The sequence below is a fragment of the Rhopilema esculentum genome, chromosome 19, assembly GCF_057945365.1.
Source record: "Rhopilema esculentum isolate cy_ngs chromosome 19, ASM5794536v1, whole genome shotgun sequence".
Classification (NCBI taxonomy): domain Eukaryota; kingdom Metazoa; phylum Cnidaria; class Scyphozoa; order Rhizostomeae; family Rhizostomatidae; genus Rhopilema; species Rhopilema esculentum.
In genome coordinates, this window is record NC_142833.1 from 2,284,345 (window position 1) to 2,297,230 (window position 12,886).

At 36.0% G+C, this 12,886-nt stretch overlaps 1 protein-coding gene across 1 annotated transcript; it reads right to left on the reverse strand.

Moving 5' to 3' along the window:
- Positions 1–325: 325 nt before the first annotated feature.
- Positions 326–10,987, reverse strand: LOC135688600 (lipoma-preferred partner homolog). Its single transcript, XM_065205529.2, has 8 exons — positions 10,501–10,987; positions 8,165–8,266; positions 6,434–6,501; positions 5,842–5,889; positions 4,149–4,279; positions 3,982–4,033; positions 2,814–2,882; positions 326–1,295 (listed from the first exon to the last, which is right to left on the reverse strand). Exons 1-8 carry the CDS (start codon positions 10,859–10,861, stop codon positions 1,155–1,157), a joined length of 972 nt encoding a protein of 323 aa, XP_065061601.1. The 5' UTR covers positions 10,862–10,987; the 3' UTR covers positions 326–1,154.
- Positions 10,988–12,886: the final 1,899 nt, after the last annotated feature.

Sequence of the window (12,886 nt, forward strand, 5' to 3'; positions counted from 1 at the left end):
CGCAATAAAATTGGGGCTAATTGGGGGGGGGGGGCGCTTATTTCAGCAGCAGCCAAAAAAATTACCAGGGCAAATTTTATTCCTCTATTTTAGGCTGGTAAGTATACTTAAAAATGCAGTTGCATTGGGATAAACCTATTGCTGTGGAGACAATGCCTCAGCGAATGGGGGCTTGTTCGAGGGTGGGGGCTTATTTCACAAAAATTACTTTAAGATGAGGGTTATTTCAGGGGGGAGGGGGCTTGTTCAAAGGCTAGTTAGTGAGGATTTACGGTACACTAACTACATACCAAGAGTAGAAGCGAGGATAAAAGTGGCGGCCATGGCATACAAATGTGATGATGAAAAACACTATAAACCTAAAATAACCTATAACCTAAAAAGAAACCTAAAATAGCCTATAAACTACAGTGTGATTTACACATCATTGAATTACTTTCAGCGATATAAAATCTCGTATCAATTATTATGAACTTTACGTCAATATTGAACTACGGCTTGCTGATTTTATATTAATTGTGCAAGACATTTGAGACGCTGTGACAGCTTTGAATAAAGCTGCATTGTCAACTGTACCACAGAACTGTACTTATGCAATTGCAGGGACATAGAGTTTCATTCATCTGTATTTCATACACTCTTGGGCATAGCTGTTGCGATGAACGTCCAATTAAGAGTAGCTAACATGCATATACTGTCGCACATCTAACCCCCTTCACAAATTCCATTCAAATGACAGATAATGTCCTGTCAACATTTAGACGGGGGCAGGGGATGCAGAATCTCAGTATGGTCTGTCCAGGAATGAAGCATGAGCAGAGGCTGCAAACGAGAGAAGAAAAAGGGGACAGGGGGGTAGAAGTGCATAAAAAGTTTAGATCTTGTTAATTTGGGTCTTTTAAATGAAAACAAAAGCAAATCACAAACTAATCGATTTTTAAATCATTAAAATGATCCCAGTTTTCAAGCAAGCTAAAGATACTAAATTATTTGACAGAAAGTAACGAATCTTTACAGTTACATAGATGCTTCTAAAGAGAGAAATTTTGCTACATATGAGAAGATGTCCGAAATGTTCCACATGGTCTAAACGGTCCTAAGGCTACTACCATCTCTTGGCCCTACAACGTAGCTATACTGTAACACAGTAATAATCAAAGTTCAGTTGATGGCTCTGGCGTGAGGTCTGACGTCATTCGTTGAACTCTTTTACCGTTGCATAACTGGCACAGAAGGTGACCATCTAAAGGGTAACAGCCTTGACCTGTTTCACTTGATAACAGAATTCCACAGTCCTAATGCCAAAGAGAGAAGCGGTAAGATAATATGATTCTGAAACAAAGATTCTACACTGAAGATGCTACACTCGAACAAAGATTCTAGCAGCAAAATAGAAAACAGAAATCGTTTGGATTGGCCTTGAAAGTTTTATTCAGTTTGGATAATAAGGGTTTTAATCACTGTTTTGTGAATCCGAACAATCTTCTGGTGGTACAAAACTTGAAAATGACTTTGAAAAAACCAAACATTTAAGTAACCTAAAACTTTTCGTCTAACACTTTTCAGAGTTTAAAACGTCACAACATAGATCGAAAACTCTACGCTATGAAATCATCATATGAATTTACGTGCCAGTGTGATTCTGGCTACGTAGGATGCACTACCCAAAAATTTGAGGATAGAATAAAACAGCATGTTCCGTCTGGTATTAGAAACAAAACTCATCCCCAAAGAGAACTGCCACCTCAGTCTTGCAGATCTAAAAGTACAACTAAAACCTGCGATTCTGTCATCGGAAAACCCAGATTGTGCAGAAAGCTATAATGGCGACATGTTTCGGATTGTTGGTAAAGCCCGATCGTCGTTCCATCTAGCAGTTTTGGAATCTATCTACATAAGCACGGAAAAACGGCTATTTTGTAGACAAACGGAGTTTGTTTTCACCTTAGGACTCCATTGGTAACATTCTCAATGATAAGCGGCACTGATTGGGCAACCTCTACAGTCATGTGCTCGCATTTCTGATTGGCCTATTTCGATCCACAACTGGGTATATATATTTCCTAGCGTAGCGTTTTCGATCTATGTTCTGACGTTTTAAACTCTGAAGAGTGTCAGAAGAAAAGCTTTAGCTTACTCAAATGTTTGCGTTTTCAAAGCCATTCTCAAGTTTTATACATTTTATAATCAGGTGAATTCAGCCTTCTGGAGTGGGAGAACTATAATTCTTATGACTTTAGAAGATTTTACAGCGAAGGTATTTTGAAATTCAGCATTGTTGAAGGGCAGCGACCCCTAAAAATTTTGAATGAAATTAATTGTCACTTCTATTAAATTTTTAGGTTTGTTTTTAAATAAACTAAAGACTACCGTGTGTGTTATGGCCATGTTATGGCAATTGGGTATGTTATGGCCAATGAAAGATATGGCCAAAATTGGATTACTTTTATTCTGGCCTGGTTCATGAGGCTACGAACCAAGAGCAACTGTCAGTGCTTTGATGGGGAAAGAGCTTGTGCTAATATGGCCAACCCCCCAGATAATTGGGTATTTTCTTAAGTTTCTGTCGTTTGATTGTATTGCCGTTTTCTTTTGTCGGGGGTTTCACCGTACGAATTTGTACTTGCTATTGTAGTTTTGCGTACGATAGCTTCATCTTTGGGTAAGATCTTATACCCGTACCCTTGAATTTAGCCCTCAGTAAAATGCCTTTGGAGCCAGGAAAACCCCACAAAAATAACACGAACTATATTTATATAAAGTACAATATTGTAATCGTCTTTGTATTTGTACCGTAATTGGATGACACTCACCTCGCATTTATAGCAGGCAACATGAAAATTCTTTTGCATAGAAACAATGTGAACTGTTTCACCCTTTTCCTGGAAAGATCAAATTGATAGCTTGGTAAGACCGTTGGGTTAAGGTCGCTGACTACAGACCCAAGAGTCCGTGGTTCGAGTCCCCCAGAGTTAGGAGAGTCGCTAGCTCTCTGTAATTCAAGGAGTATAAATCAAGTAGTGTGGTCACATCGAGAGAAAGGACCAGGACACTGCTCGATAAACTTTTCATCGTCCTAAAACTACGTTCAGAAGCTAGGTAGCAAACAATACAATATAATATAATTCAATACAATTGTATCGTTTTTTTATAATTATAATAAAATGTATGTTTGGTATCCTTATATATATATATAGATATTCAGAAAAAACACTATCGCTTAAATGTTTCTACCGAAGTCTTCATCAGTAATCAGTGTATATATAGTACTGACGAAGACTTCGGTCGAAACGTTTACATGAGAGTGTTTTTCTTGAAGATCTATATATATATATGTATGTATGTATAGAAATTTTTCTGTTGATAGTTCCGTAGCACAGTGCTCAATACATTTGCACGTAGAGCGTAATATAGCATAGAGTTGCAGAAAATAAAACTACATGTTTTATCTTTACAAGCCTGTTTCGTGAATAGCTCACTCTTCACTCTTCTTTAAGCTATCTTATTTCATCTTATATATATAAGATGAAATAACAATAAAAACTCTGAACACAAAGTTAAATAATAAATACATTGGTGAAATTCTTTTATACTCAGATTTAAATCATCAGGAAATATGGATAGTTCGCAGTTCTAGCAATTTGGAGTCCAGATTCTTAAAAAGTTGGTGCTTTAAGGTTGTCTGGCATTTTGTTGTTTAAAATCTCCAATCTCCAATGTTTGCTGATCAAACAAAGTTTTGTGTTGAAGGAATTACACTACTGGCATCTACACTTACTGAAATTATTCTTCATCATCTCAACAGGAACTTTTTTCTTAAATTGCAGTAAACAAGGTGCTTGTTTAAACTGTCAACGGATTCTTGTAAAAATTAGTTCTTATATCCAGGTTTTCAATACAATACAAGTTCAGGTCCCAAAATGTAAGAAAAGAACATAACCACAGACAGTTAATCAAAAAATTTTCATATGCGCTACTTACATTTTCAGGTAGGATCAATTTTTGGCAAGCAGCACAGCGAGGAGAAAACTTTCTATGACAGAAATAAAATCTTCTTTTAGAAAAGATATAACAGTTTATTGCAAGAATTATAAAAACCATATGAATAATGAAAGGTGATAACAAGAAACATCAAAAAGAGAACTTACAACTGGTAGCATTCCACACAATGCACTTGGTTTGTAGCATCCACAGTGAAAGGCACATTATCAAGATTGGATGAGCAAACTGAACAAGTGAAGCATTCTGGGTGATATGAAAAACCTTGGGCTCGAAGAATCTGCATTATCAAAAAATTATATTAATGCTTCATGTCCAGTTGAAATTGAAACTTTTACTAATAAATGTAATATTTTATAAGCGACCCACTTCAACTAGGACAAAACCTTAGATAAGACATAACAATAAGGAGGAGCTTTTTCTAGCCCAGAATTTAAACTGAAAAAACCAACGTGTAGAAAAATTTGTCTTTGTAAAATGTACATGATGAACATTCAGTGGTGAAGCAAAGAGGCAGGGGCTGAGCCTGAACAACAATTTTCAGTGACATGTTTTTTCATGTTAAAAAAACTCAAAGAAAGAAAAAGATACTCTTTTGCATCCCTCTCTAGCATCTTCAGATACCTGTTGTTCTGTGGTGGAGCACTTACATTTACGGAGCAGTGGTTCACTTCTGATTATAATTATGACCAAAGTCAGGCTCTCAGAAATTCACCTGACCAACAGCATAATTTTCATTCAATGGAGCTGGGTGATTGGCCAGAAGTTTCAAGTGAGCATATTGTTTGTGACATTTTGCTCAAGCTTTTTTGGAATGGCCTGACCAATTGTTAAGGAAATAACAAGTTTGAGGGTTATCATTTTGTCACTATCTTGTAAACAATTTAGCAACTTATTTCATTGGCTAAAGGATACAATCATGTGTGTTTGGCAGAAATTATAGCTAGTCAAGAATATAAATTTGGCCAGGCTTATTCAAATTGGCCTGACCTTGTTTTGGAATTCACTTCAATGCATATTTAGTCAAAAGGTTGTTATGGCTTGCAAACCTGAGGTGAAGTGTGAGTTAACCGTGGTTCAATTTTGTGATACTTTTACTGAAATTCTTAAATAGGAAAGTCAAGGCATGCAAGCACTTCCAGTGCAAGTTCTTTTCAGTCATTCGTCTGTGAATTTTTCTGGCATTAGGCTATCAATCTAGCAGAAAAATATGCAATGGGACAGGAGGATAGGCCCTTGTCACTGTGTGGAAGTTATGCTTAGAAGAGACAGAGGGAGATACTGTAAGATGGCTGGTACGATAAAGACTTTCACACATTAATAAAATTATGTCATGTTATCAATGTTATGTCAAGCATTAATGAACATCAATGTGACAATATCAAGCATTAATGAACATCAAAGGTGACTACATTTGGGTACGTCATATACGTTTGGAATACATTTGGGTACATACATTACTGTTGCAAAGACAGAAATTCAATTCCCTATGGTTAATTCACCATGAATAGGTTTTCAGAAATCAGAAGTAGGTGTTTTATTACTGGATGTGGTAAACAGGACATGGCATATGACCATCCCTCCAAACTTTCCCTCCAAACTGACCCTCCAAACCTGGCTTCGCCACTGTGGGCATTGCAAGTAATAAACCAAAATAAGATAATTATAATTGCAATTCACAAACAATTATTTATGAGCTTTAGGCCTTAAACAGAAAAATCTAAGTTATATATGGTTAGTAAAAAAGTAATGGGACATTCCAAAGAGTTTATGGGACATTCCTACTTGATAGTGTACCTTTGGTAAATAAATAAACCTCACAAAATGTTAAATAGCACTTACCCTTTCTGTAATCTTCTTTGCACAAGTAACACACTCTTCCAAACTATCCTATAAAGATTTGTAGTACTTTACCATATATATCGTTGCAAATATTTATTTTGAGAAATTGAAATTTATGGCCCCATGAGGTTTTAGCCCCATGGAACCTAGAGAGGCCTTGTCTGAGTTCTCTTATGCTTAGTGAGTTTAATGGACAACTTTAACAAGCCAATTTTAGAACAAAACTTTCTTATTTCAATAACAACTTTGCAATACTTCTTTTTTGTTTTTTCAGAAAGTGATAACAACACTTGAACAAGCTCTGGATTATACTTTGTTTTCCAAGTGGCATGTGCAGTCAAACTTCTTTTTCAACTTAGCAACAACTCACATATTGTCAGTTACATTCACAAATTTAAACCGAGTGAAAAATTGACTTTATCTTGTTTTTTTTGCTTAATTCAAGAGTGGGAAATGGTAAAACAAACATCTGAATCCATATTAATCATCATTATCTTGCAAAAAAATATCAAACTGGAAACCTGCCTTCTCTTTCTGCAACTAAATGTTTCAATAACAATCTAAAATTAATGTGCTTAAGAGAAATACTCACAAAATAGCAGGTTTCACAATATGGTTCATCTTCAACACAGTAGAATTCTTTGCCAGTCAACTTTGTCTCTGTGAAAATGCACAAGTTGGGAGTAAAAAAAATTTCATCAAAGACAGAAACATCAATGTTTAAAATCAAGAGTGACTGCAAGGTCTATGATTTATTAAATTTTTCAAATTAGCAGTATTGCAAAATTATTCTTTACTTCTCTATCAACACAAAAATTTTGGTACACTGGGTGAACAGGTCTCCTGAACAGGTCATACATATATGAAGATTGTGCATTACTACATTATCACATTGTATCAGGCCTTGCCCGGAAAGGCGCTCGATCGAGCGCGCGCGCCTAGAGCGCACCCAAAAAAAGCCTTGGAGAGCGATTTATAGAGCCCCTCAAAACGTAAAAACAATATTAACGCGGAGCAAAATAAATTTTTGGAATTTATTAAATCAACTTGATCAAACATAAACAATCTTCCCAACAGACCGCAATATTATGATTTGCGTAAGATTACCCCTTGAGAAAAAATTCAGCAAATTCAACGTTGGGTTTTCGATATCATTTTTAATCTGAAAACCCTCTAATAACCATCAAGGATACAGGCCATCAAGCAAGCGTATTCTCCGGCAGATTTATTTGATTTTCGAGCAAGCGTTAATCTTCTATTGAAGTATATATTATTTTCTGTTTTTTTAATAACTTAAAATCGCCTGTGCAAATCAGCGATCACGTTTCCGTCCAAATTATCGCATTGCTTTTCATTTTTAATTTGCTTTTGCGAGTAGTAGATATTCTAGCGTTTCTTATAGAATGGATAACATGAAAAAAGGAAACAAAGTTAAATATTCGATTTAAAGCCATGCGTTTTGATGAAACAATATGTGAAGCTAAACATAACTGTTAAAAGCTCATCGAATGATGGCAACTTACATATCTAAAAAAATCTGAACAATTTTGCGACTTTGTTTTATTATTTATTATATTTCTATATTTATATTAAGATAGTGTTTGTTCATATTTTGTTATTTCATATTATGGTGCTTTGTGGTATCACCGTTGAATTCCAAATTTAACATTCTTCCGAAGCTTTCAATTTGAATCTCTCGATCTCCTAAAGCTCTCGAAGGATGCTCTCAAGGACATTTACTTAGAGGTGCGAAATAGAGCGCCTAGAGTTTCTAAGGGGCTCTTTTTATGGAGCACCTTCATTTTACTTAGAGCAAGGCCTGATTGTATCATGAAAACCCCTGTAGACATAAAAAATTGAACCCAAAATTATATATTTTGGGAAAAGAAATGGAAGAACAGTTTGCCCTGTATTTGTTTACATGCATTTTATGTCTATGCCTTAAACCTTAAGTCTGTCAAGCATTTGAATTACAAATTTCATCCATCTCCTTGCAAATTTCATGCAGAAATTTTAAGACTCCACTTCATAGCAACCAGAGAAATAAATCTATTCTTTGGCACAAGGGAGTTTTATAGTTATTATCATGAAAATTTTTATTGAAAGCTTAACTATAATTTTATCAAATTTCAACTTAATAACAAACACTTTTGACAAAAGCATTCCTAAATTGAAATTATATATGAAAAATGAACCTGAATATACTAACTATTGGCAGTCCAAAATAACTTGCATAAAGCTTGCATAAAGCTTGCATAAAATAGTGGTCATTTCATATATATATATATATATACTTTGAAAAAAGATAAAAAAATAAACTCACGACAAGTCTTGCATAAAAAGCAGTCAGTGTGATAAATATTGCTCATTGCAGTACATCCATTGCCTTCACCAGAGACATTCTTGCGACATTTGTAGCAGATGCCTGTAATGATTGAAAAAATCATTAAACAAGAAACTTCACAGCTACTAACAGTAACTTTGTTTTGGCCCAACTTTAGACTGAAAAAAGGGATTCAAAATTTGTGTGTTGAGTGACAAAAAAGCCAGCAGCAAAATGAACAGAATTCATGCTATTCAAAAGAAAATTGTTTTATAAAAAGGAAACATTTGAGTAAACTAATGCATTTGTCTTGCAGATCTAAAAGTACAAATAAAACATGTGATTCTGTTATTGGGCAGTATTTACTGAAAAACCCAGATTGTGCAAAAAGCTATTATGGCAACATGTTTCATATTATTGGTAAAGCCTGATCGTCATTCCATCTAGCAGTTTTGGAATGTATCTACATTAGCACAAAAAACTGCTATTTTGTAGACAAACGGAGTTTGTTTTCACCTTAGGACTCAATTGGTAACATTCTCTATAGACAAGTGGCACTGATTGGTCAACCTCAACAGTCATGTGCTCACGTTTCTGATTGGTATATTTCGATCCACAGCTGGGTATATATTTTTCCTAGCATAGAGTTTTCGCTCTACTCTATGTTTTAAAGTAAGTTTTGAACTCTGAAGAATGTCAGACGAAAAGCTTCAGTTTACTCAAATGTTTGCTTTTTTTCAAAGCCGTTTTCAAGTTTTGTACCACCAAAAGATTATTCAAAAGAACTACCATTTTTGTAGCAAATTTCTAAAAAACTTGATCTGTCGGCAAACCTCCCATCATTAGCACAAAAATGGCAAACCTCCCATCAAACTTGGCCTAATGATGACACAAGTGTATCTGAGATCAAAGATATTGGTCATAGAATAAAAATAATGACTTCCTTCACTAATCTTTTCATTCAGGAAATATAGAAGGGGAAGCATGAACACTTTTTCCAAAATAAGAAAACACAAGTGGAAGCAAGTTAATGCCCAACCCCTCCCCCTCCCCCACAATGCCTAAAATGTGATTAAACCCTTAAAATGAATCATCTCGCTCTTTGACTTTTGCATGGCAACCCTCTTTCACTTAAGTCCATCCAAATCCATGATATAATTTGTGGTCCCTGTCTATAGGCCACTGAATATCAATGACATCCAACCTAATATACATTTTTAATAAGAGGTGTTTTTTTCACTTGACAGGCAACCCAGATCTGCTGGCATATTGGTAACTCAGGACCAAATATTCCTTTCCAGTTTCACTTGGTCAAACAAAGAATTTTCACACCCATGAAAGGAATCTGGGACATGGTATATCGTATCATGGTCATTTTTGAGGATTGGGTTACACACCACACTAAAAATGAGAATGAATCTCAATGAACTTTGACAAATGAAGTTTTCATCATCAACTTTCACAAGAAGTCAACTTTTACAGGAAGCTCAGTCATTAAACCCAGAGTTGCTCTCCCTCAGAAGAGGTTTCCTTGAACGGTGGAGTCAATGAACTGCAGGATAATAGTTTATCCTTATTAAAACACACCCACATAAACCCATTTTGCAAATCCTCTTTACCAAAGCAAAGTCACCAATTGAAATCAAATTTAAAAGTTCAGCATTATTTATTTGTTAACTTAAGCCAACTAATAGTATTAAGGTGGCTCCGTGTCCAATCAGTTGAGCTATATTTAACAGTTAAAGAAATCGAAGTAAATTACACAAAATACCAATCATATTGTCACGACAGTTACTGGTCACCTCTTTCTCAAACTCACTGCACCTGTACTCTGATTCCATGTCACTGCATTCGATATTTTCACAGTAAGCTGTTTTCTCTAGTATAGTTTTTTTTGTTTTCATGACAAAAAGTGCTGATTTTTAATTTTCTTAACAAATTGAAAATCTTAGAATAATAAAAACGAAAATTCAATCTGCCCAACCACAATTATGAAAACAATGTTGACAAGCTTCTTGGTATTCTAATAACATTGATGTTAAAACATCCTAATCGGCAGCCAGGACAAGTTTGAGAAAATAAACATGACATCGAATCCTTATGAATGTTTATACTCCAAAAGTAGTTTCTTATTTTTCCAAAACGTCAAGAAGGATCCTGGAAAAATAAGCTGGAAACCAATAAAAAATTTTAAACTTCTGCTAACCGAAACAAACTTAGTAAAAAATGTTTGCATTGAACTGCCAACATACTACCGTGCCTCTCCGATGCTGAAACTGATCCGAACACATTGTAAGGTTTCTATCTATTCAAACGATTGTTATTCTGTGTCTTACCGTAAAAATCAGGATCTGATGTGTTGTCCAAATTTTTCACAAGTAGATCCGTGAGGTCAGCTAATTCATCTTCCATACTTTTTGTCCCCAGCTTTGCCTGGCTGTTTCCGGCGCCAACGGATGCAGAAGATGGTTTTGCCTTCTCTGGAACTTTCTGTTGCTGGATAGATGCCTTGTAAAATATAGGTTTAGCAGCTACAGGCGGTGGTATCTTTTTAGAGCCGTCGTGTGCAATGACCCGGACTTTGTGGATGGTAGGCCCCTCTTTCACCGTGCTGGTGTACACCTTCGGTTTGTTTGGATTCTCCATCCCTAGCTTCTCATACAATCGCTTCTCTGCGGAGTGTATGCTAGATGCCATTATCAATGGTATGACTGTCTTTCAATTTTTTCAAACAACATACAATAAAAGTTTATTCGACAAAAGATATCGATAAATGAACTTACTCGCTTGATCAACTTCACCCAAGTGTTATTGACAAAAGTTGGGTGGGTGTTGTCGTATCATTATGCTCCTGTGCAGTGAATGGGAGGGAACACCCATGAGTACCTCCTGCACAGAGTGCTCAAAAACTATCTTGAAAATAAGCAAAAGTTAACTTCTTGCTCGGAGAAAAAACATCAACAAATGCATTCCATCAATTAAAATAAAAGCTCCCCCAGAAGACGGTGCCACATCCCTCATCAAACCAGGTCTTGTGGCTACATTCCCTCATCACAGGAAGCAACGTTGGGCCGCTGGTGCATCGGCACAAGTTACTTCACCTAACCCATATAAAACCCTAACCTTTAATCTAGCTTAATAGACTCAAGTACAAGCAGCTGAAAGCTCTGGGCAGGGAATGGAAAAGAAAAGTTCACTTTTCTCCACCGTACAGCCGATGTACCAGTCCTTCCTTAGATACCTATGATATGAGAGGGGAAGAGAAAACATGACTGAATTAAGAGCCTAGTCTTTCCTAAACGAAAAATAACAAGAACTTTGAAATGACTCCCATGATGTAAACAGGCCCTAGCCTAATACAATAGAATGAATAAGAATCTGAAGAAAAACAATACGTTTAATATCAAAAGGAGAGGGAAGGACGGGAGAAGAAGAGCACAGCGTGGAAACACCATACGAAGTAAGCACGATACGATAATCCCGACCCTAAGCAATTAAATACACCCATCTGTGTCAAGGGAAGGGACCAACACTTTCGTGAAGAAAGCCAAACTACAGAACTCCTTCTTCTCTATTATTCCCAATGGCATCAAAGGAGCACATAAGGACTAGAATAATACAAATAAGCTAAAATAAGGACCCCTAGCGAAATCAAATTCTGCAACATCCCCCGTGAAATTAACTCTGATAAATCTGCGGTGAACGGTTTTTGGTGAATTCAATGCCCAGTGTGCGGTAATGGCCAGTACTGAATTAAACTTTTAAGCAGTTTAGTTAGAAAGGTGAAATCCTAGTGGTAGAATCTTGTTTTATCCGTGTCAAAACCTTCGTGACTTTCTGCCGATAAATCCAATTTCTCTTCTTTAAACGGCGTTGCCCCAGGTTCAAAAGTTTTGAAGTTGCAACTGCAAATTTCCATGATTTATTTTCATATTATTTTTGATTACTTTTTTCTCTTATTTTTCCCCAGAATCTTTAAAGACTAATATATAAGCAGATCCTCTATAGCTGGCTAATATATAAGCCAGCTATAGAGGCCCATTTCTCGTTTTGCCCATATGTCATATACAACAGTAAACTCGACTTCAGGTGGGGACACATAGGAGAGGTCCCATATTTTTGTCAATGGCATTTTCATTTGAAGCATCTGCTATGTTAGAATAGGTCATATTTTCTTTCATTTTTGCTTTCCAAAACAATACAAAACTATCGAAATACATCCGTGTTTAGCTTTTGTAGTACATATAGGTTGTGGTGTCTTCCTGATATATGAAGGAATGCTCAACGTAGAACTTTGTTTTATAGGATTTGCTCGGAACTGAGCCCAACCATTTTTCCTTTACTCTAGTGCTGCTGCTAACTGCTTCTGTTTTATATAAAGTCACCAGCATAGCAGAACAGCACTTTTTTATTTCCAACTATTGGGTTTTAAAAGCTCTCCAACTGCCTAAAGAAGAAACTATAAAATCTATTTCCAGTTTAAAAGTGGAAATAAATTTGAGCTGTTTCAGGTCCTTCTTTAGGTCCTGGAGTTCAAAGTTTGCTTCATTAAACAGTGTTACGTCACGAACGGCAGAATTACATTTTGGTGTCCCACAGGGCTCTTGTCTTGGACCTCCTCTATTAATAGTTTGAATCAACGAGTTTCCATTTGGTCTAAAAAGCTGCCAGAAAAACAGGATCTCTTTTTCTACAAAGTGTATGAACGACTTAAACAGGACG

What these genes read in the sequence shown, in the direction of transcription:
- LOC135688600 (XM_065205529.2), bottom strand. Translation starts at nt 10,861, where the DNA reads ATGGCATCTAGCATACACTCCGCAGAGAAGCGATTGTATGAGAAGCTA. An exon ending in CAAAGAAGATTACAGAAAGG is followed by an intron (nt 4,280 to 5,841) that starts GTAAGTGCTATT and finishes TTGATAATGCAG; the next exon opens with ATTCTTCGAGCCCAAGGTTT. An exon ending in TTGCCTGCTATAAATGCGAG is followed by an intron (nt 1,296 to 2,813) that starts GTGAGTGTCATC and finishes CTTTGGCATTAG; the next exon opens with GACTGTGGAATTCTGTTATC.